The sequence below is a fragment of the Elgaria multicarinata genome, chromosome 2 (genome assembly GCF_023053635.1).
Source record: "Elgaria multicarinata webbii isolate HBS135686 ecotype San Diego chromosome 2, rElgMul1.1.pri, whole genome shotgun sequence".
In the NCBI taxonomy this organism is placed as follows: Eukaryota; Metazoa; Chordata; class Lepidosauria; order Squamata; family Anguidae; genus Elgaria; species Elgaria multicarinata.
This window is the reverse complement of record NC_086172.1, coordinates 174,501,321-174,526,278: the sequence shown is the minus strand read 5'-3', so window position 1 is coordinate 174,526,278 and position 24,958 is coordinate 174,501,321. Positions and strand designations below refer to the sequence as shown.

Below are 24,958 nucleotides of genomic sequence, written 5' to 3'. Positions count from 1 at the left end.
ACAGAGATCCCTTGCTGCACCAAAAATATTAAAAGGCTTAAAGTACAAAATGATATTTTCAGCCCCGCCCCCCCCCTTCCTGGCCTCCAAGGCTTTGTTCTCTGCTGCCATTTTTGAAGATGTGAGCCTTGGTGCTGATACGCCACGCTCAAAGTACTCACTGCTCTTAATCTAGCATTTTCTGCGTTCAAAATGTAGAGCTGCCTGTCCGTCTCATAGTTGTCTTTCTCGATAAACTTCAGAGAATATGTAAACGTTTTCAGCTGGGTAAGTGCAAGGTCCCTGTTCTTCTTTATTTCATTCTTCGCTTGAGTCTGCCAGCAAAATATTTATTTATTATTCGTTCATGAAATGCTTACCGTCCATTAGACATGATTAGGGTGACCCTATGAAAAGGAGGACGGGGCTCCTGTATCTTTAACAGTTGCATAGAAAAGGGAATTTCAGCAGGTGTCATTTGTATAGATGGAGAACCTGGTGAAATTCCCTCTTCATCACAACCGTTATAGGAGCTATACTAGAGTGACCAGATTTAAAAGAGGGCAGGGCACCTGCAGCTTCAACTGTTGTGATGAAGAGGACATTTCACCAGGTTCCCCATATATACAAATGACACCTGCTGAGATTTCCTTTTCAATACAACAGTTAAAGATACAGGAGCCCTGTCCTCCTTTTCATATGGTCACCCTAGACATGATGCAAAAGCAAAGAGGAGGGAGAGAAAATGAGAAAACAAACAAATTCAGGCACTAGTCTTTTCATAAAGTTACATAATGCATCGTAGCTATTTAAAAAAAGTAGTGGTAACTTTTGGGGGAGGGAGAGAAAATGTCCACTCCTCAGATATTAGATCAATGGTGAGCAACATGTGGTTCTCCAGAAGTTTTGGCTTTCAACTCCCATCAGCCCATTCCTACATTTATTTCAATATACTGTTTTTCCAAGCAATTTCCTTGTCAAAGCCACCACTCCTATTCGTCAAGAGCGTAGCCTTAATGAGTTCTGCAATGTTATCCATTTTATAGTTCAGGTCTGTGGGGACAGTTGGTACCATACAGGTTCCTTATGATTCATTTGAATAATCTTGGCCAGTGCTATTTGTCCATGAAACCCTCCCTTCTCGCCTTAAAGTCTCCAGATGACCACTGGAACTAAACAATGAAGCAACTTTTTGATGATAAATGATAGCTAAATAGAATAAAAGCTCTTGGTGCCTTTGGTGGCATGCAATAGCAAGGTCTGCATGGATTTACCCGTAGAATGGTCATCCTAGAAACAGACCTAGCAAGAACCAAGGTGCCTAAAAGAACACATTTTATGCCGAAACGATTACCTTCAGCCTTTTGAGTTTGTCACACTCCTTTAGTGACCGTTCTATGGACTTGCTTAGTGTGCGTTGTTCTTCTTGCAACTCTGTAAACAAGCAGAAGGAGAAAGGCCCCTTTAAGTGTCAGACTTGCTGTTTCAGTTAAGTCACAATAGCAGGCAAATGGCCCCATCAGGCCAGAAAGGTCTTATTTATTTTACAATGTTTATATGACACCTATTAACAAAAGTTCTCAGGTGGCTGACAATAAAAGAGAACTGAAACATAAAAGGTAAAGCCATAAACTCTAAATACAGCATAAAAACCAGCAGCAGAGGATGAAACGAATTTACTAAAACCCAAAGCAGCTTCAAAAATTTCACAATTTCTATAGATTACCAGCGATGTGGGTTTTCCAAAAACTTTTTAATTGGAAAAAATCTGGAGAATTTTCCAATGCAAATTAGGGTAATTTGCAAAGAGTCATTTATGTGAACCACTTAGAGAGCTTCAGCTATGGGAAGGTATACAAATGCAATAAAATAAAATAAATTTGCCTTGGAAAGTTTTCAGCTTGCATCAAAAAATCACTAGAGAGTGATCTAATTTAGCATGTTTATAAAATACAGGTAAAATCAACATAGCTAAAGAAATATCCCCCATCACCACAACAGTTAAAGCTGCAGGAGCCCTGCCCTCTTTTGTATCTGGTCAAGAGTAGGGCTTTAACTAGGGTGACCATATGAAAAGGAGGACAGGGCTCCTGTATCATTAACAGTTGTATTGAAAAGGGAATTTCAGCAGGTGTCATTTGTATATATGGAGAACCTGGTGAAATTTCCTCTTCATCACAACAGTTAAAGATGCATGTCCCCTGCCCTCTTTTAAATCTGGTCACTCTAGTATAGCTCCTGCACTGAAGAGGGAATTTCACCAGGTTCTCCATATATACAAATGACACCTGCTGAATTTCCCTTTTCTATGCAACTGCTAAAGATACAGGAGCCCTGTCCTCCTTTTCATAGGGTCACCCTACTTTAATTGTTGTGATGAAGAGGGAATCTCACCAGGTGCTGCATGCCTACAAATGACACCTGCTGAAATTCCCTTTTCTATGCAACTGTTAATGATACAGGAGCCCTGTGTCCTCCTTTTCATATGGTCACCCTACACCTATGCGAACATGCCATTTCACCTAAGACATAATGGAAGACCTAACAGGAGTCCCATCATGTGCCTTTTTTATTCCTGCTGTCACCAGGTAACCTTTGCACAGGTAAGGGATCATAGGGGGCTTCCCAGGCAGGCTGTGGCTGTGTTTGGGACCTGAACTTTGGAATGGGCCCAGATTTAAAATGATTTTTAAAAAAGAGAGTAATTTGTTTTACCCCAGTCCATCCAAAACTTGAGCTGCACTGGGTGAGCACAACAACCTCTAATTGTGTTTCAGGAGATGGATTATAACTTGGCTTTGTGGGAAAGCCTTTGTGGAAAAACCTTGCTGCTGCATTTTAAAAAAGTGATTTTATTTAATTGACTGCGCTTTTAGGGTTGTTTACTGTAGTCAGGCTGCCGCTCTTTACACACTTACCTGGGAGTAAGTCCCATACAGCCTTCCTCAACCTGGGGCGCTCCAGATGTGTTGGACTGCACCTCCCAGAATGCCCCAGCCAGCACTGGCTGGGGCATTCTGGGAGATGCAGTCCAACACATCTGGAGCGCCCCAGGTTGAGGAAGGCTGCATTAGCCTCAATCAGAGTGACTGACTCCTGAGTAAACGTGTAGAAGATTTTACAGTTATACACTTGATTTTATTGTGTTTTTATGACGTTTTGAGCTGCTCTGAGAACCCACCTGGATTATAAGTGGTCAAATATCTCAAAAATAAAATCCCCACACTTCACGAGAAGCTGCTTTATACCAGGGACAGACTACTTGTCCATCTAGCCCAGGGGTGGGTGAGCAACACATACCCTCCCCCCCCACTCAGTGCCTTTGATTTTTTTAAAAAAAATACAACAAATTGGAGCTTTGTAGCAGCTACACAGCACTAGAAGGGGTCAAATTAGGTGTCTGGAAACTAAATTTGTCTGTTTTAGCGCTCCATAGCCACTATAAAGTATACAAAAAAGGTCAAACTTCGCTTGATAACAAGCTAAATTGAACCCTTTCAGGGCTAGAGTGGTTTGCCCCCGAACTTCTGTGGCAAACTGGTGATAATTTTTCTCCCAGTGGAACCTATGAGTGCGGTGGGTGGGATGGGGGTGCCCAGGAGGCAAAAATAGCCCTCCAGGCGTCCTGCAGTTGCCCACCCCTGATCTAGCCCAAGTATTGTCTCCTCTCCCTGGCAGCGTCTCTTCGGACCCTTAGGCTGATCGTTTTAACTGGAGATGGCGGGGCCTGGGCCTCCAGCATTCAAAGCATAAGCTCTAGAGCAGCCTTCCTCAACCTGGGGCGCTCCAGATGTGTTGGACTACAACTCCCAGAATGCCCCAGCCAGCTGGCTGGGGCATTCTGGGAGATGCAGTCCAACACATCTGGAGCGCCCCAGGTTGAGGAAGGCTGCTCTAGACCTTGCTATCGCGCAAGAAGGTTGGGAGAAGAAGAGAAATATGGCCGGGCTTCATTTTCCTATGTCCCCACCCCATGTCCACGATCACTCTGTGATGTCACGGAATGTAAAAGGCAGGGGAAGAGGTCGCTGTCCATGGGAACTACTCAAGGCGTACCCAGGTAGACGTCCTGTTGGTCGCTGTAGCCGGTGCTCTTTCCTTCTAATTCTATTTGCATTTTCTCCAAGAGTGGGAGATTTACTTTTAACTCTTCTTCCATTTCTCCTATGTGCGTTCTTTTAGCATTATATTCTTCCTTTAGAGAAAGCAAAGCATTGAGCAGTTTATTGTTAAAGAGGCAATGGACTTACTAATGATCTGATGCAACGGCAGAATGGCCCATTCCAGCCTTATAAATCCAAGGAATGGCAGCACCCCTCACCCCACATGGCAAGAAAGCGTAAGTCCAACGAGCCCTATAGATACCCTTCCCCTCTTTTGATCTTAAGGGGATAATAATAATAATAATAATAATAATAATAATAATAATAATAATAATAATATATTTCTTACCCACCTCTCCCTTTGGATCGAGGCAGGGAACAACATTAGTACAATACAGTATAAATCAGATACAGAAATATAATTAAAAGAGCATATAAAATAAATACAGCATCAAAATAACGATGAACAGATCTTAAAAATTCTTGGTTTAACATTCATCTGGGTAGGCCTGCCGGAAGAAGCTAGCCTTTATAGCTGTTTTAAATCAGAGAGAGAGTTAAGTTGATGAATCTCTTCCGGCAGGCCATTCCAGTCTGGGGGGCGACAGAAGAGAAGATCCTCTGGGTAATACCCATCAGCCTAGTTTTGGCAGACTGAAGTAAGTTCTCCCCAGAGGACCTGAGTGTGTGGGGCAGATTGTATGGGAGAAGGCGATCCCGCAGGTAACCAGGACCCAAACCATGTAGGGCTTTAAAGGTAATGACCGACACTTTGTACTTTGCCCGGAAACTAATTGGCAGCCAGTGGAGTGATTTTAATGTTGGGGTAACATGCTCACCCCTAGATGTACCAGTGACCAACTTGGCTGCCATATTTTGAACTACCCTATTTCTTCGATTCTAAGACGCACTTTTTTTCTCATATAAACATCTCTAAAAATGGGGTGCGTCTTAGAATCGCGGGTGTGTCTTAGGTTTTTTTTTTTTTCTGTTGGTGGTACTGAAATTAGTGTGCGTCTTACAATTGATGGCGTCTTACAATCGAAGAAATACGGTAACTGAAGTTTCCGAACTAAGTACAATGGTAGCCCTATGTACAGCGCATTGCAGAAAAAACTCTCCAAAACGAAGGTCTTTAGAAAAATGTTTCCTGGTTAAGGCTGCAGGTCTTCTTCTACCACTGGCTAGCTTTGCTCTCCCTTCCTATTCTTTCCCCCCAGTTCTCCTTCTCTGTCTTTATTATTTTGTTCTCAGTTTTAGTGAGGGATCCGAGGGAACGCGCAACCTCGTGTTCCTCCTCCAAGCCGTTATCCAAGGGAGTCTTGCACCACATTAAGGCTTCAGGGAAATGTGGGGTTCCGCTTGTCCAAGCTGCTTATTGCAAATGACTGAAGCAAATCCGGCGGCTTGGTACCAAAAGACAAACTCCTGATCTTACTTCCCTCCTCGCCTCCTTGAAGAAAAACATCCCCTTCCCCCCTCCTTCATTACAGAACAGGTAATTTTACGCCATGGAGCGCTTTTCTTACTTTGCTTCTATTTCCTTTTCACCTCTCTAACTTCCCAAGCAAGTTAGCCATGCTGCTTCCAGCAAGACTTTGCGTATACTCTAGATTTCTCTACATTCAGCAGAAATCCCTCAGCCTTACCGGGGCTTACTGGAGCCTTCGTGGGTTTAATGAAGGGCCAAACACTTGCACTCCCCCCACCCTTGTTTTTGCCAGTTCCTTCCCATGTTTCAATTCTCCCGTCAGCAGATGGCACGGTATTATAGCATGTTTTCCATTTATTACGGCATTTTCAGGGTTTGTAAAGTGACGGATTCCAAGTTAGAAACAGTGCAAGAGGCATCGGAGGTTGACGACATCATGAAAAGGACCCCCCAAACTTCTGTGAGTGACCAACCATGAGCATGCAATAAATCGCTTGTGCGGAGAAGCTCTCTGAAGCCTTTCTCTAACTCAGTTGGGATGTTTGTGTTTCTGTGTGAAGCCTGTCATTCTCCCCTCTTTATTTGGCGTTAATATCTTCCTAACGCCCTCTCTGAACCAAATCCATTGTTTACAATCCAGTTTCAATGCTGCCCATGTACGTACAGTTACGTTGTTATAATTAACTGCATAATAAACTGTTTCGTTTTGTCTGTGTGTGTTTCTGTTCATTACTCCCAATTCCTGCTGTGGTGCATCGTGGCTTTCCGCTAATGACCCTTAACATGTGTTGTCCAGGTACACGTACATGATTAAATACACTTGGAGCCTTCATCCTTGGAGTCTTTCGAGTCTCCACCACTTTGCCGGGCTGTTGCTAGCAAGGCGGTCAGAGCAACAGAGGCAATTTCCACCTCTATAGTCTCCTTTTCCAATTGTTTCCTTTGAGCCCATCTAGAGAAGGCGCCCTGCTGGGGCTGGAGAGGCCATAGGATCCCTCGTATCCTGGGGGCTGTCTTGATGATAGCGCATTGGTGCTGTGAGCTCCCAAACCCCATGGTTTCACTCTTGAGGGTTTGCGCCACGTTATCCCCATGCTGAGGAGCAAGCCCGGGCTTTATATGGATCAAGGGGGGGGGAACCGCAACAGCCCGTCCCTCCCTGGCTTCCCCCCCCCCACCTCGCAGGGATTGATGCCAAGGGAAGGGAGGAATTTCCCCTAAAGAAAAGGGAGGCTCTTCTCCCCACACCGGAGGCAGCACAGGGGCGTTCTGGTGGGCCATTCAGCTCGCTGGCCTGCCCCCTCCCCCCTGCCCGGGCAGACAGTGACCAATCAGGAGTCGCCATCTGCCTGGCCGTGCCTCTGCCATGACCCCAGAGTGGCAAAAGTCGGCGTATGCGCCATCCTTGTCACGCTCCAGACCAAAAAGTTATGGGTAAGCCAGGTCTGTGGTTTGCTTAGCTTCGCGCTGCTCGTAAAAGGCTAATTGTGATGTGCTAAACCTCCCACAATGTGCTTGATTACAAAGCTTATATAAAACATTAAATATAAATCATTAAATATAAATCATTAAAATTAGCCACACACACAGACATCAAAGGCAGTCTTCAGAGGATTGTTAGATTAGAGGCTGTATCTACGTAACCGGGCTGTGTTTCTCTCCCACAGCCCTTGCAATTGGGCTGGTTACAAAGCCAAATAAACCAAACCATACACTTATATACAGAGAACAATAGCTTTATCACACCGGCGTTATACTGTGCAATCACTGCGAATTGCATGCGAAGGACTCAGAAGTTTTCCACTTTATAATCTGCTTTGATTGTGAAGTACTCCCAGGCATCCTGCCTTAATTGTGTAATAAAGCAAAAAGATTCGCCCTATTTAGCCCCTACTTTTTGAGCTTATCTTCTGAGCCGCCGCTGGGGCACAGGAGCAGGATTTTTAAAAAATGCTTACATCTGCGTAAGCTTTAAAGATAAAGACACCAAAATTGGCACAGTAATAGATATTAGAGAGAGCTTTAAGCATACCAAATTTGAATTGAATTGGGTTATCCGTTGATTTTTTATGATTTTTTACATTTCCCCCCTTAAACTCACTTCCTGGTATGCAAAGGATCGCTGTTGCCTGGTAGCAAAAACAACAACAACAACCGCGAAACCTTAGGGCTACGAGGATAATCCGAGGGAAGCAGGTATGGGGGATGAAGCTACAAGTCGCACGTGTCAAAGCTTTTATTAAAAAGAAGGCTCTCTTACCTCAAGCTGCTTGATTTCTGCCTCCAGGCTGGCATTAAGTTTGTTATATTGAGCTTTTTTTTTAAGTAGCTTTGCACTGAGGAGCTTAACCGCCTGCTCGGATTTTATTGTTTCTTTCTTGAGCTGTTCATTCTAGTCAAAGGAAATAGGAGAGGGAAGAAAGCTGTAGCTCAGTGGTAGAATACCTGCTTTGCAAGCAGAAGATCCTAGGTTCAATTCCCGGCATCTCCGAGTAGGGCAGGAACGCCTCCGGCCTGAAAACCCGGAGAGCCACTGCTAATGCATAAATTGGTGTCCATCGCTAAGGACTAAATGGCGCGTGTTCAGAGGAGGGGAACGAGGATGGTCAGGGGTCTGGAAACAAAGCCCTATGAGGAGAGACTGAAAGAACTGGGCAGGTTTAGCCTGGAGAAAAGAAGATTGAGGGGAGACATGATAGCACTCTTCAAATACTTCAAAGGTTGTCACACAAGAGGAGGGCCAGGATCTCTTCTCGATCATCCAGACATGGAATAACGGACACAAGATATAGGAAGCCAGATTCCAGCTGGACATCAGGGAAAACATCCTGACTGTTAGAGCAGTACGACAATGGAACCAGTGACCTAGGGAGGTTGTGAGCTCTCCCGCCCTAGATGCCTTTAAGAGGCAGCTGGACAACCATCTGTCAGGTGTGTTTAAGGTAGGGTGACCATATGAAAAGGAGGACAGGGCTCCTGTATCTTTAACAGTTGTATTGAAAAGGGAATTTCAGCAGGGGTCATTTGTATATATGGAGAACCTGGTGAAATTTCTTCTTCATCACCACAGTTAAAGCTGCAGGTGCCCTGACCTCTTTTAAATCTGGTCACAGTATAACTGCAGTATAGCTCCTGCAGCTTTAACTGTTGTGATGAAGAGGAAATTTCACCAGGTGCAACATGCATACAAATGACACCAGCTGAAATTCCCTTTTCAATGCAACTGTTAAAGATACAGGAGCCCTGTCCTCCTTTTCATAGGGTCACCCTATTTAAGGTGGATTCCTGCATTGAGCAGGGGGTTGGACTCGATGGCCTTATAGGCCCCTTCCAACTCTGCTATTCTATGATTCTATGACCCATGGTCGAACTCAATATAAAGCAGCTTCCTGTATCCCTGTATGACAGCAACAGGGCAAAAGTGTTTAAACACAAATCTGCTGCAGTCATGTAGAAAAGTTTCTGCGCAGGGGCAGTGGGGCACAGTTCAATGTAAAGTTGCTATAGTGACACATGGTTGGAGAGTGCGGACCCCTCCTTCTGCTTAAGTCCTTGAAGCCTGCTCTCAAAGCACTTTTTGCAGCCAAGCATACTGGATGCTGAAGACTCAGCTGAGAAGAAAAGACCTGCGGGACAAACTTTTGAAAGGGAAGCTGCAGGAGGTGGGAGAGTTCGACTAGAGATGTAAAGGCCTTGGGGGAAAATAACCCCAGAAAAATACGGGGTGGTGGTGGAGACATTTCTCTCTCTCTCTCTGCCCCGTCCCCCAAGACCACTTTTGCGTGCCACCCCCCACCCCACAATTGAACATCTTTGGATTATGAAGTACTTCCTTTCAGAATTTAAGACAAGATGTTTATATATTGTTGCCCACATTTTACTCCCCACATTAGATTTCTAAAAAGTACCCTATTTCTTCGATTCTAAGACGCACTTTTTTCCCCATATAAACATCTCTAAAAACGGGGTGCGTCTTAGAATCGCGGGTGCATTTATTATTTCTTAGAATCAAAGCTTTTTTTTTCTGTTAGTGGTACTGAAATTAGCGTGCGTCTTACAATCAATCGATGGCATCTTAGAATCGAAGAAATACGGTATATTATTTATAGACATTTATAGAAAGACTAGAGATGTAAAACGTCTGAAAATAGTGAACCACGGGGCAAGTGTTTTTTTTTTAATCCTTTCTGTAAAATGCCCAGCATAATTCATAGAATCATAGAATAGCAGAGTTGGAAGGGGCCTACAAGGCCATCGAGTCCAACCCCCTGCTCAATGCAGGAATCCACCCTAAAGCATCCCTGACAGATGGTTGTCCAGCTGCCTCTTGAAAGCCTCCAGGGTGGGAGAGCCCACAACCTCCCTAGGTAATTGTTTCTTCCCTTCCTTATTATAATTATTTATCTAATGTATATTTTACTGATAGACATTTAAGGATTCTCCAATTCATGCTCATTTCCCCAACATGTGAGTAGAGTCACTGTATAATAAAATGGAACAAAATGTGGATTCTTGACAGTGTTTTCCCCTACCCTACTGAGTCCTGTGTTTCTGGCCTTGTTCTGGTTAGCTGCTGTAAGAGTCAATTAATGTAATTCTAATCTAAAACCCACATGTGAAAAAACACTGCAGGTTATTCCACCACTGTGACAGAACAGCATGTGGGTTATCTCACCTCTGTTTTTTTTTAAAAAAGTTAACCTTGGGGCTTGAGTCTATGGAACTTGCGGCCATAATTTTTAATAAAGTTCCCATAGAATTCACCATTAGGAAATACTGCCTAAGCAATTAAACACCTTTAAACTGCTGCCATTAGAATAAACCCTCTCTACCTAAAAGAAACTTGGTAGCCTGGTTCCTATGGCATAGGCATGGGATTGAGATCACTTCTAGAGCCAACCTTTCAAAATGAGTTTAAAAAAAGGAGTTCATTAACGGAAATTAATGTCACTGCTCTGCTTAAAGCTTTATTAAGAACCTAAGAAGGGCCCTGATGCTGGATCAGACCAAGGGTCCATCTAGACCAGCACTCTGTTCACACAGTGGCCAACCAGCCATCGGCCAGGAACCAACACTCCCACCCATGTCCCCCAGCAACTGGATAGAGGCCTATTTAGCCAGCAGGACTAGTAGCCATTGATATTCTTTTCCTCCAGGAATTTATCCAACCCCTCAGGCCTGGGAGTCTAAGTTCCCCTCTTCCCCCTTGCAGCTAGCACAGAGAGAACCATGCCAGCTGCTTGGCCTTGAGGTCTCACTTCACGTTTGAAAAGCTATATGGCCCAATTCAAAGTGCTGGTATTAACATTTAAAGCCCTAAACAGCTTGGGGCCAGGCTATCTGAAGGAACGCCTCCTCCCATATGTACCTGCCCGGACCCTAAGGTCATCCTCAGGGGTCCTTCTCTGCGAGCCCCTGCCAAAGGAAGTGAGGCAGGTGGCTACCAGGAGGAGGGCCTTCTCTGCTGTGGCACCCCGGCTGTGGAATGAGCTCCCTAGGGAGGTTCGCTTGGCACCTACGTTATATTCTTTCAGACGCCAGGTGAAGACCTTTTTTCTCTCTCAGCATTTTAACAGTCTATAAATAAATTTTAACTTGGTGTTTTAAATTTGTAATTTTGCATTGCTGCTGTTTTTATCCTGGTTGTGCTTTTTATCTTGTATTTTATATCATGTTTTTATACTGTTTGTTTTATACTTTGAATGCTTTGAATTTTTGTGAACCGCCCAGGGAGCTTCGGCTACTGGGTGGTATAAAAATGCAATAAATAAATAAACAAACCTGAATTGGTTTCAGTCACTCAGTGGTTATATACCTGGTTTGTTAACATGCTGAGCAGCTTTTTACCATTCTCAGACTTTTCCAATGAAATGCTCAGAAACTCTTCATGGTCAGCTGCCATTTTCTGAGACAGATTTGAAATGTCATTAAGTTGATCCTGAAGGACAGATCTAGCAGTTAAGGGGGGGGGGAACCATATATTAGCCTTCATGGAATGCAAACTGCTAAACTTTACAATCAACTAAAACAGGCAGGGGGCTCAGTTTGCCCTCTATCGTGTCCTATATCGTGATGATAACAGTGACGCTGATAATGAGAACAACTTAACAGTTATATCACATAATGCACATGTTCAAAGTGCTTAGCATATATCTTCAGCCTTCCCAAATGGCCGTGAGGGCTGAGAATTATGGCAGCTGTGGTCCGAAACATCTGGAGGGGCTCTAGGTTCGGAAAGGCTGACATACATTAACTTAGATATCAAGACTCGTTTCTGTAAATAAGAAAGTTAGAGACAGTTTTGAAAGTGATTTCCAATATTTCATCCTATCAAAAGAAAAAAAAAAGTTCAGTGCTGAATAGAAGTGGGGCATTTGTTGAGATAAAGCCGTTCATGAGAAAACAGAGCTAATGTATTACATCATGCCGGGAGGCAAACCAGTTAGTTTTTAAATGGGCATCTCAATGGCCTCTACAAGACCTGGACAGGATCTACACTAATGCTTTATGGTGGTACTGAAGTGTACTGACAACTGTTGGGGCCCAATGACACATCTACACCAAGCAGGATATAATGCTATGAAAGCAGTATGAAAGCGGTATATGGCATGTGTCCTGGGCCCCAACAGTTGTCAGTGCACTTCGATACCGCTATAAAGCAGTAGTGTAGCTCCTGCCTCCATATGGATCCTGCCTCTATATACCACTTTCATAGTGCTATATCTTGTTTGGTGTAGATCTGGCCATGGCTATTGGAAAAATCTAGAACAGCAGGAATGAACGGCAAAGAGCACTGCAAGAGCAAAGAGGGAAAGAGAGAAGGCTTTAAAAACAGGCTCAAATCAGGGGCCACTCTGACAATGAGAGACAAAGGCCGTAGCTAGACCTAAGGTTTATCCCAGGATCATCCCAGGTTTGTCCCTGCCTGAGCACTGGATGCCCTGTGTGGCACTTAGATGAACAGGTTTGACCCCAGGACAATCCTGGAATAAACCTTAGGTCTAGCTATGGCCAAAGATAATTCCGACAATGAGGTTGGCATTCTTCCTATGTCTGTATCTATTTGCTCATAGTCATTCACTTCCATAATGAAGCAACCATTGTTGCCTTTCCCACATGAATGGATCAGATACCTTTTTATAGTTTGGTAGAATGGTGGGGGTCCAATGAATCGAGCCAAGCCATTAAACGCCCGCAACGTCTTTTCTCCTAATGGCTAAAGAGAAGAGAGCCAGTGTGGTGTAGTGGCTAAAGTGTTGGACTGGGAGTCAGGAGATCCAGGTTCTGGTGGTCCCCCACTCGGCCATGGAAGCTCATTGGGTGACTCTGTAGCCAATCACAGACTCTCAGCCCAACCTACTTCACTGGGTTGTTGTTGTGAGGATAAAATGGAGAGGAGGAGGGTTATATATGGCGCCTTGGGTTCCTTGGAGGAAAAAAAGAGGGATATAAATGCAATAATAAATAAATAGAGAGAATGGGAGTGTTGCCACTTTACACAGCACACATGATTTCAGTGCGATCATATGCAGTGTAATAGCTCAGATTTGCTTTGTCCAGACCTCACCTGGAGTACCGTGCCCAGTTCTGGGCACCGCAGAGCAACCTGCAGGCTATGTTCTATGAGAAAAGGTTGAGGGAGATGGGTGTGTTTAGCCTGGAGAAGAAATGATCAGGAGGAAATACGACTGCCATCTTCAAATATTTGAAGAGTTGTCATAAAGGTGGAGCGTTTTCCCCCCTGCGTGAGTGAGCTCTCATTTTCTGTGTGAGTGAGCTCTCATTTTCTGATATTTCTGACCTATTTTACAGGTCTATTACCAGGACTACCGAGATGAGGTAAGTGACGCCATACACATGCAAAGTATTGATGAAATTATTAAGCTTTTTGCATAGCCGCTAGTCAAATCAAGTACACTGTTGCATTTATTTATTATTGCATTTATATCCTGCCTTTTTTTTCCACCAAGGAACCCAAGGCAGCATACATAATCATCCTCCTCTCCATGTTATCCTCACAACAACAACCCTGTGAGGTAGGTTGGGCTGAGAGTCTGGGACTGGCCCAAAGTCACCCAGTGAGCTTCCATTGCCGAGTGGGGACTAGAACCCGGATCGCCTGACTCCCAGTCCAACACTTTAGCCACTACACCACACTGGCACTATTGGGTGGTGTGGAAATAAATATGCACCTGGAACCACTTTTTCCATTTGGCTGACGAAATGTTCTGTGTCTCTCAAAAGTTTACATTCTCCTACAAAACGTCTTTCGGGCCAGCCTCGTGTGGCGCAGAACAGTAAAGCAGCAGTTTCTGCAGCTGAAACTCTCCCCACGGCCTGAGTTCGATCCCAGCGGAAGCTGGTTCTCAGGTAGCCAGCTCAGGTCGACTCAGCCTTCCATCCTCCCGAGGTTGGTAAAATGAGTACCCAGTTAGCTGGGGGAAAGGGAATAACAGCCGGGGAAGGCAACGGCAAACCACCCCGCTATAAGGCCTGCCAAGAAAACGTCAGCGAAAGCTGGTGCCCCTCCAAGAGTCAGTAATGACTCAGTGCTTGCACGAGAGGTTCCTTTCCTTTTCTTTCCTTTCTAGGGCTGCCTTCCAGTGGTTGGTGGGGTGGAAGACAAAAGGAGGTAGAGCCAAAATACCAGTATACTAGTAACCAAAGTTACTAGTAACCTACCAACACCAAAGCCTTAGAAGAGGCATCTCAACCTTTTAGAATTGGGGTGGGGGTGGGGGTGGGGGTGGGGGAGAGGAACTGGATAAAACCTGAGAAACTACCAACATTTGATGGTTGGGGGGAGAAATGGGGTGTGGCCATCTGAGGAACCCCAGAGGGCCTGACTGGGACCCTGAGAAGAGCCACATCTGGCCCCTGGGCATGAGGTTTTACACCCCTGTCCTACACAAATAAACACTGCATCCAGAAAAAGTATTGCCTGGGATCCTGTCCTTGAGTTCTCGAAGTTATGCTGGGGATGCATTTTGGACTCCAGCAGGCCTGTTTTCCCACAATACACCTCTCTTCCGCTGAGCCAGAGTGTACGGGTTGGTGGGTTTGAGACTGCTATAGGGAAACTGAAACAAAAGCCTGGGTTGTATGAACACAGGCTCCAGTACAGCTTTCCCCAACCTGGTGCCCTCCAGATGTTTCAGATTTCCAAATCCCATCGGCACCAGCCAGCATGGCCAATAGTCAGGAATTCTGGGAGTTGTAGTCCAAAGGACACCAGGTTAAGGAAAACTACTCTAGTTCGTGATCCGGGCTTGCACTTTTTGATTACTTGAATTAGTAAAGGGTAGTCTGACGTCCAAATATAAATAACAGCACTTTGGGGGCAGTATCTAGGGAACGGCAAATGTATATTATGAACAACCATGAATCTGGCACAAGTGTCTTTCAGTCACATTGGTACAACACTTTATTTTCAGAGAATATTTTACCTTCTACCAGCTTCTTTGTTTAACGATAGTTCTAAAGATACCAATTCTCTTGCATAGTTATTTTCTGAGGTGCTGAAACAAGAAGTATGGTGGTTGAATAATCCATTTTTATACAATCTCTTCCTAAAGCAGAGTTCTAGGGGACGTTCTCCTACTACTATTACCACCAGACTGTGAGATGTAACTTTTTAATTTGTGACGCGCCGCAGACATGACAGCACCTTCGTTGCTCTGTGAATAAACCACACGTTTTCCTGTCCCAGGGCAAACTCTGGAAAAACAGTTCAGGTTTTCAGAGTGGATCTGCTGGAATTAAGGGACAGCTGGCTGTAGGGGAAGCCATCTATTAGAGGGCATTTGTGACACTGCCAGAAATCCTCTCCTAATCTCAGGAGCAGTTTTGCAACTTAAAAAAGTTTGTGAATTTGGTTAGGATGCAAGGCTACACATATAAATGCATGTCTCAAAAATGGTAGTGGGAATGGTGGCCCCTTTTGGTTGGCCTGATGGGCAAGGTCCCTCCAGTGGAGGCCATGGCAGTGTTGGGCAGAGGGACATATTGTAAGATATGGCCTGCTAGTTCCTTTGCTGGACAGTGTGCTGGGCTGTCTAGAAAAAGAGATGGCATCCGTAGCACTCTGACCGCGCCCCCCCCCTTTCCCAAGCCAGTGGCCAAGATAGTTTCTTCCTTCTCTGAAGCACACTTCCTTCTCTGATCACCTCAATGATCACGGAATAGATGACATGTGTAGGGGCTCAGAGAGGTCTCCTTGCTAACCTGGATGGTTGTCCCTTCACCTTAGTATGTGCGTATTGGTTGGGCATAAACTCAGTGCTAAGTAGCAACCAATGAAGCAGCACTGTAGAGTAGTTCAAACAAACCGGGATCAAACTATAGTTTCAGATCGTGGTTTATTAACTAATCATAGGCCTCAGCTAGACGAGGGGGGTCGGAGGGAGGCGATCTCGCGATTTTATGATCGCGAGATCATCGCCCTGGTTCACACACGGCGCGCGACATGGCGCCCGCCATTTTGTTTTGTTTTTTAAAGGGGACGGAGCGCACAAGTGCTCGTGCGCAAATCATAAGTATTTTTTTTAAAAAAAAACAAAAAAAAAATTTTCCCCGCTCACCCCACCCCAGATGGGCACAGAGCACCTGCGGCGCTCTGTGCCCCATGCCAGGCTCCCAGCTCCTTGCGGTTACTTGCGAGGAGCCAGGACAAACCACGCCGGGCCACACATTCTGTGGTCTAGGGATCATCCCAAGACCGCAGAAAAAGCGGGCTAAAACTGTTGGGCGATATCCCGGGCCAAGGGAGGGATCATCCCTCCCTGCTCCCGGGATGCCTCTAATGGAGGTGGTTGTGCTAACATTAGGATATCGTCCCGTCTAGCTACGGCCATAGTTAGAATAAACCTAGTTTCTCTACTTCTGCAGGTTATTCAAAACCAAAAGGGGAAACATTCAGTCTCTTTTCTTTGCATGTAAAGGAGGAGAACAAGGAAGGCGGGAGGGTGCTCAAGGCTTACCTCATTCCTGTAATGCTAAACTACCATAGTTACATTTTAACTGGGCCATCAAGTTTTGTTAATAGCTTAGTTTGCAAATCTTTTCCGTTAATCATAGTCTCTCTCCCTTCTATCTTTCTGATCTCACAATCTCAGCTAGCAACGTAAAGCAAGTCTGCAGCAAGTTCTTTTACTACGCTTAGCATTCAAAATGAAACCTACTCATATATCTCCTGCAGTCTGTCCACCTCATCTTGTATGGTTTTTGTCTCCACTAAGTGCTTTGCCACAAGGTCAAGCCTTTCAGTGAGCAGATTGGATAAATGTTCAAATCTATTAAAAGGGGGGGAAACAACAACAGGTCAAACACATACTCATGTAAATTTAGATATTTATCTATTTATTCAAAGAATTTCTAGCCCATCCATCCCCCCTAAAATAAAAATAAAAAACCAGGGCAACTTTGCAATATATTAAAACAAGATATAACGAAGAAAAAACTAAGGAAGTTGCTCCTAAATCATAATCTTTAAACGCAGGGGATGGAACAGAATATAAAGGAGAATGTAGGCTTTTTTCCGGATTTCATTTTTAGCCTGTGGCAAAACTACAGCACCACCCGCTACAGCAGCCTTCCTCAACCTGGGGCGCTCCAGATGTGTTGGACTGCATCTCCCAGAATGCCCCAGCCAGCTGGCTGGGGCATTCTGGGAGTTGTAGTCCAACACATCTGGAGCGCCCCAGGTTGAGGAAGGCTGCACTACAGGATTCCAAAGACAATCTTCCTATTATATATGGCAGCGTTCCTTAACCTGGTGCCCTCCAGATGTGTTGAACTACAATTCCCAGTATTGCTGGGAGTTGTGGCCCCCTGCATCTGGAGGGCACCAAGTTAGGGAATGGAGAACAAGTGTTGTTCCAACGCTTTGGGGTTCTTCATTTTCCACCTTGTTCTTGCTCCTGAGCACAAACATCTTTTTATTTCCAAACAAGTGTGCACTTTCGAACACGAAATATGTGCACTTTTCCATGCATGTGCCCCAAATTGCACTCCCCCTATAGGCTAAAGTGTGAAAAATGTGGTTGCGTGAGGAATGGACACTCTTGAAATCGAACGTAAGTTTGGGAAACGGCGAAAATCCTCTGAGAATTCTGCTCCTGCCCACATTTGCATTCAGGGTTGCGAACGGCCAATGTTTCTATGCTTGGCGAACAGGAATGAAATTCTCGTACATCTCTACACCAGGTTGGGGGAAGGTTACTATATGGTAGGGTGACCACATGAAAAAGAGGACAGGGCTCCTGTATCTTTAACAGTTGCATAGAAAAGGGAACTTCAGCAAGTGTCATTTGTATATATGGAGAACCTGGTGAAATTCCCTCTTCATCACAGTAGTTAAAGCTGCAGGTGCCCTGCCCTCTTTTAAATCTGGCCACTCTCGTATACCTCCTGCAGCTTTAACTGTTGTGATGAAGAGGGAATTTCACTAGGTTCTCCATATATATAAATGACACCTATTATTATTATTATTATTATTATTATTATTATTATTATTATTATTTATATAGCACCATCAGTGTACATGGTGCTGTACAGAGTAAAACAGTAAATAGCAAGACCCTGCCGCATAGGCTTACAATCTAATAACACCTGCTGAAATTCCCTTTTCTATGCAACTCTTAAAGATACAGGAGCCTTTCCTCCTTTTCATATGGTCACCCTACTATATGGTGGGTTCTTGAGATGGTTTATATATCCAGTCCATACAGGATCTTCTGAAATACGCTTGACCATTTGCTCCTATTTAGTAAGTTTGTCCAATATAAATTTAGTATTGCCACCAATTCCGCTGCATTGGTTTACCATTGTGGTGGTACAATGACACATCTGCCTTCAGTGCCAATCCTGCTAGCCAATCTGGACGAGTGACAACCACGACCGGGAAACGTGTGGTTTGTGAGCAACCAGCACTCTGCTTTAGAGCACCAGTCGCATTACTAGTAAACCCTTTAATTTTAAAGTGACCAGCTGTCCACTCTGAAACACTTACTTGGGGGGGGGAAAGTCCCATTGATTTCAGCGATACCAAGTTAAGTGTACTTATGGTCAAGGCATAAATCTCCTCTCAGTGTATTTGGCTTTTTACAGAAAACTAGAGGGCAGGTCCCTGCCCCAAAGAGCTTCCCTTCTACAATTGTATTGGGCAACAACAGAGAATGGGAAGGGAAGTGGGGGAAAAGGGGTAAGCTAGGGTGACCATATGACTGGATTTGCCCGGATTTGTCCGGGTTTTTGATGGCAAATCCGGGAGGGGGAGGGAAAATCCGGATTTTCCCCCCCCAAAGAGCAGCTCTAATGGGAATGAACAAAAATGCTTATAACTCCGTCATTTTCTAAGATAAAGACATGAAACTTGGCAAAATGGTAGCTCTTAGGAAGGGCTTTAATCAAACCAAATTTAAAACAGATCCGTTCATCCATTGGTTTTTTTAGGAATTTTTTAAAAATTGAGGTTTTAAAATTATTATTTTTAAAATCGTCATTTTTAAAGATAAAGTGATGAAACTTTGCACCATGAAAGGATTTAGGTAGTGCTTTAGCCACACCAAATTTGAAACAGATCCGTTCATCCATTGATTTTTTAGGAATTATTTAAAAATTGAGGTTTTAAAATTATTATTTTTAAAACCGTCTTTTTTAAAGATAAAGAGATGAAACTTTGCACCATGAAAGGACTTAGGTAGAGCTTTAGTTTCCAAAATATGGTCACCCTAGGTAAGCAGAAAAGCTATGTGGTTGTTTCAGGCCTTAGCTAGACCTAAGGATTATCCCAAGCAAATGGAGGGGTCATCCCTGCCTGCTCCCGGGATTCCCTGTGTGTCATTTGGATGCACAAGGACAATTCCGGGATATAGGCCTGGTCCAGCCATGGCCTGTTACATGTGTTTAGGCTTAGCTATAGGCTCAGGTATGTAGGACATGGGACCACGAAAGACATGCTTGATTCCAATAAGATGTTCCTATATTGGCATACAAACTATTTTAAAGTATGGCTTAGGGATTTTTAACAGCCTCTGTCACAGGCTTTGACTAACAAGTTTTTAAACAGAAGCATAATTCCATGGACTGCAGTGGATTTTTATTGTCTTAGGTCACCAATCTGATTCAAAGAACTGGGCTCTTTATTCAAGGACATGACAGTAAAATGGAGAGGAGGAGGATTATATGCGCCGCCTTGGGTTCCTTAAGAGGAAAAAAGGCGGGATCTAAATTATTATTATTATTATTATTTATTTATTTATTTATTTATATAGCACCATCAGTGTACATGGTGCTGTACAGAGTAAAACAATAAAATAGCAAAACCCTGCCACTTAGGCTTACATTCTAATAAAATCATAATAAAACAATAAGAAGGGGAAGAGAATGCACCAAACAGGCACAGGGTAGAGTAAAACTAACAGTATAAAAGCAAGATCAAAATCAAGTTTTAAAAGCTTTAGAAAAAAGAAAAGTTTTTAGCTGAGCTTTAAAAACTGCGATTGAACTTGTAGTTCGCAAATGTTCTGGAAGAGCGTTCCAGGTGTAAGGGGCAGCGGAAGAAAATGGACGAAGCCGAGCAAGGGAAGGAGAGACCCTTGGGCAGGTAAGAAATAAATAATAAATAAAATAAATAAATAAAAAATATAATTTTAGTAGCATTTATCTGAGGGCAAGTTCAAACGTCAACATACTCTCGTGCCAGATAGTCTCTTTGTGCACAGAAACGTTCTTCTTCGTCAATTAATACTTGTAACTGTGTGGTGAGAAGGTCGTTTTCACGTCTTAGTTTGCCGTTGTCTCGCCTTACTACTTCCAGCTGCTCTTCAGCCTAGAAACAAATCCCAGTGTGGTTAATTTAAATGGACTGTGTAATTCTCAAGATCTTGTGATGCTTCCAAAAGACTATGGAACATAATTAATACAGCTATCATCCCCTTAAAGAAACCTTAGGCCATAGCTAGATGGGGCTTTATCCTGGAGTGATCCCCAGGATCGTCCCTGTGCTGAGACCGAGACACGTGTGGCCAGGTGCCACAAGTTGATCCAGCTCTGCACAAGGAGCCAAGAGCTGCGCCCATCAGGGGTAGGATGGGGGGAGCAGGGAAAATAATTTAAATTTAAAAAATACTCACTTTTTGCACACCAGCGTTTGTGCGCTGCTGGCCCCTTAAGAAAAGGGGAAAATGGCGGGCACGACGCCTCTCCTTCTGAGGTCGTTGCGCGTCGCGTGTAAACGGAGGAGGGATCTTGCGTTAAACACAATGCAAGATCTTCCCTCCTCTGTCGCGGGATAACAGGTAGGTCTAGCTAAGGCCTTAGTTTGTTAATACCAGTTTTAGGGTGGAATCCTAGGCATGTTTCAACAGAAAAAAGTCTGGGGCATGCTGGGAGTTGGCCTTTTTTTCTGTCTAAACGGGCATAGGATTGTGTATGAGAAAATTACATGAGAGAAAAGAACGCGGACTTCTATTACACCTGTCTTCCCCAACCTGGTGCCTTCCAGCTGTGCTGGACTGCAACTCCCATCATTCATTGCCATGCTTAGGGTGACCCTATGAAAAGGAGGACAGGGCTCCTGTATCTTTAACAGTTGCATAGAAAAGGGAATTTCAGCAGGTGTCATTTGTATGTATGGAGAACCTGGTGAAATTCCCTCTTCATCACACCAGTTAAAGCTGCAGGTGCCCTGCCCTCTTTTAAATCTGGTCACTCTAGTATAGCTCCTCCAGCTTTAACTCCAGCGGAATTCATCCAAGGTTTACCATTACTGCTTGAGCTATCACTGAATATGTCCCTATGCAAAGCTGCTCTGTCACTGAGTTATGGCCCTTTTCATGAGCAGACAGAATCTTATACGAAAGTACAGGATCCAATATAATGAATAAAGTCCGGAAACTTCAAAATATGGCAGCCAGGTTGGTCACCAGTACACCTAGGGGTGACCATATTACACCAATTTTAAAATCACTTAACAGTCTTCCTGAATTTAAAAATGCTATAAAGACTGATCTCTTCTGGCAGGCCTACCCAGTTGAATTTTAAGATGTCTGGCTGTTATTTTAATAATGTATTAGTTTTATATGTTTTTAATCAGTTTTATGTAGTTTATAGTATGTTTGTATTTGATGTTGTTCCCTGCCTTGATCCAGAGAGAGGCAGATAAGGAATAAATGTATTATTATTATTGCAAAGTATCTAACATAATATTGATTCACTTTGCCAAACATTCAGACATTCAATTAAAATGGGCTTAGTCCTGGTGAAGCAAATGAAACCAAGGGCTGATTCCCATGTTACCAACAGCAGCATGAGTGTTACTTTACCATGGCTTCCCCCCCACATTCCTGTTCTCACATCTGGATTCAGAAACAATGTTGTTGGCCCTGCCTACATACTGGAATGGCATGGCATGGGAAGAAACCTTTAGAAAGCAGCTCCCACGAACGGGCGAATGACCTCAAAGCTGGCTTAAATGCAAACACCCAAGTCTACATGACTTGCTTTAGATTGTGCTGGGAACGTGTGTATAGTTCTGTTTAAATATTTTTGCACTGCTGAGCATATCAAGGACTGACCTCAGTGTCCTTTTGAAGCACAAATGGCTATTGTCAGGTATAGGCTTTGTACCTAGTGGTTAGATTTATTAGGAAATGCTTTGAGAATGTCAGATGTTTCCTGCAAGCTTATCTCTGTAAGCAGATTTATTTATTTATTTATTTATTTATTACACTTATATACCGCCCCCATAGTCAGGGCTCTCTGGGCGGTTTACAGAAATTCTAAAATTAAGATAAAAACGAGTATACAAAATTTAAAATTCTAAAACACAGAACATACACACATAAAGCATTAAAAACCGTTAAAAAACTAAACATGTGGGTAATTAAGATGTGCCACTATATGCCTGGGCAAAGAGGAAAGTCTTAACCTGGCGCCGGAAAGACAGCAGCGTTGGCGCCAGGCGAGCCTCGTCAGGGAGATCGTTCCACAGTCTGGGGGCCACCACCGAAAAAGCCCCATCCCTCGTTGCCACATTCCGAGCGTCTCTTGGAGTAGGCACCCGGAGGAGGACCTTAGATGTTGAACGTAGTGACCGGGTATATTCACGTTGGGAGAGGCATTCCATCAGGTATTGTGGTCTCCCACCTTTTCCAAAACACTCTGAAGTTCCCAGAGAACCAGCTACTTCAAGGCTGAAGCAAAGGAGTGAACCAGCTACTCCCGTGGGAACTGCTTACAGAGATAAGCTTGCAGGGAACATCTGACAATTCTGACATTCTCAAAGCATTTCCTAATAAATCTAACCACTAGGTACAAAGCCTATACCTGACAGCTATATTAGTACAAATCTATTAGAACTAAAACAATAAACCAAAAATCATGATGGGTGCACTGCTTGTTAAAAGATATATTTTTTATTATTATTGGACTGTTCCAATAACTATGGCATTATCCAGGCATGCCAAAGTTTTTTGCCCCAATCTAACTGAGGGCCACAGACTTGCAGAAGCAGATTCAGAGAATAGAGATTTCTCCAAAATTTGAGACCTTATAACTCAGTTCAGTTGGTTGGGATGGGGACCAAGTGATAGATTTTCTTGTCCCCTCCCTAGACTAGACTTTTTTTTTTATTTAGGGGAATATGTATATGCAGTCTCGGCTGCTAAGTGCATACTGTTGGATCAGGGCCTATAATATGCCTTTATTTTTTCCCATATTTTCAAAGGGAGAGGGCCTTTTCAGTGGTGGCCCCCAATTATGGAATGATCTCCCCAATGAGGCTCGCTGGCGGCAACACTGTCATCTTTTCGGCGCCAGGTCAAGACCTTTCTCTTCTCCCAGGCATTTAACAGCATTTAATACATATGCTAAGTTTTTTTTTTAATGGACCCCAGAACTGTTGTTGTTTAAAATGGATACTGTTTTATACTGTGTTTTTTATATTTTTTGATGGTTTTAAATTTTGTGTACTTTTTTTAATGTCCACTGTTTTTAACTTTTGTAAATGGCCAAGAGAGCTTCGGCTATGGGGAGGTATATAAATTTAATAAATAAATTTAATTTAATAAATAAATAAAGTCAGGAACATTATTATTATTATTATTATTATTATTATTATTTATTTATATAGCACCATCAATGTACATGGTGCTGTACAGAGTAAAACAGTAAATAGCAAGACCCTGCCGCATAGGCTTACATTCGGTGATGGCCACCGATTTGGATGGCTTTAGAAGGGGATTTCAGTATTTATTACATTTCTATCCTGCCCCGTAGCTGAAGCTAAATTAGATAAATTCCTGGAGGGAAAAAGACTTATCAGTGGCTACTAGTTCTGATGGCTTCTTAGTGCTACCTCCAGTTACAGAAGTGATATGCCTTATATTCCCTGGTTTATTTATTTATTTAGAATATTTATATACCGCTCCCCATTGAAAAATTTCAGAACGGCGTACAAGATAAAATGAAAATAAAAACAGAATAAAACAGTTAAAACAATTTTTAGAAGAAGCAAGTACAGAGATTCAAGTCTGCCTATTAAGGAAAGGCTTGCTGGGGCACATGGGCGGGAGGGTGCTGCGGGCTCCCCTGCGTGGACAGAGCGCTGGACTGGACGGACCCTGGGCGCGATCCGGCATCGGGCTCTTCTGAACTTGTAAACATAACTTGTAAAGAGATACACATCCTTGCTTTCTTACCTCCTCTAACTTTTGTAGCAAAGCTTCTCTTTCCTCATCAAACTGTTCACTCATTGAAGTTAGATTGCTGTGCACATCAGCTCTGAAGAACAATGCAAGTAAATTAAGGCAGGCCAAGGAAGGAGCCACCACCCACTGGAAGTTGCATGGTGCAATTTTCACAGCTATGTAGTAAGTATTGTTTATCAGCATTTTACAAAATGACATGGAAGTATCGTTTGCAGACCAAAAACAGCACTCTTGCAGACCAACCTTATATAAGTATATGTAGAAGTTATTCCTTTTAAAATTAACTTCCTAACTAGTTGAAAGTGGAAATATGTAACTTTTAACTTAACTCATAAATTAATTGTAAAAGCTGCCCTGCGCGACCAGAGAGCAGCACACAAGACAGCACCTTGCTGGAGTCACTCACTAACCTGCTACTTAACGTTAACCCATACGCTAATGAGCACCAGCAGGTGTGTACGCTCAATGGCAAATCTCAAGATTGAAGTCGTGGATGGACCAAAACAAGGACATTACAGTGGCTCCCCTGGAGTTTACACCAAGAATTTTTATTTTATTTATTTATTTATTACATTTTTATACCGCCCAATAGCCGAAGCTCTCTGTATTTAAGAACACTGTATTTAAGAAAGTTTTGTAAAGATAAAAGGTCTAACGCATTGAATGTTTCAAATAAACACAGTTAGTTACCCTATTTCTTCGATTCTAAGACACACTTTTTCCCCATATAAACA

The 24,958-nt window shown here is 43.4% G+C and overlaps 1 protein-coding gene across 1 annotated transcript in view; it reads right to left on the bottom strand.

The window, feature by feature from the left end:
* The window catches only part of LOC134393473 (coiled-coil domain-containing protein 175-like), a 53,613-nt gene that overhangs the window by 6,920 nt on the left and 21,735 nt on the right, over positions 1-24,958 (bottom strand). Inside the window, exons 8-16 of the mRNA XM_063118500.1 lie at positions 24,216-24,297; positions 20,208-20,344; positions 16,695-16,805; positions 14,961-15,032; positions 11,330-11,465; positions 7,775-7,906; positions 4,036-4,174; positions 1,334-1,413; positions 162-314 (exon numbers count right to left, since the gene is read on the bottom strand). Coding sequence (XP_062974570.1) covers positions 162-314; positions 1,334-1,413; positions 4,036-4,174; positions 7,775-7,906; positions 11,330-11,465; positions 14,961-15,032; positions 16,695-16,805; positions 20,208-20,344; positions 24,216-24,297 — 1,042 coding nt within the window. The remainder of the gene's footprint in view (positions 1-161; positions 315-1,333; positions 1,414-4,035; positions 4,175-7,774; positions 7,907-11,329; positions 11,466-14,960; positions 15,033-16,694; positions 16,806-20,207; positions 20,345-24,215; positions 24,298-24,958) is intronic.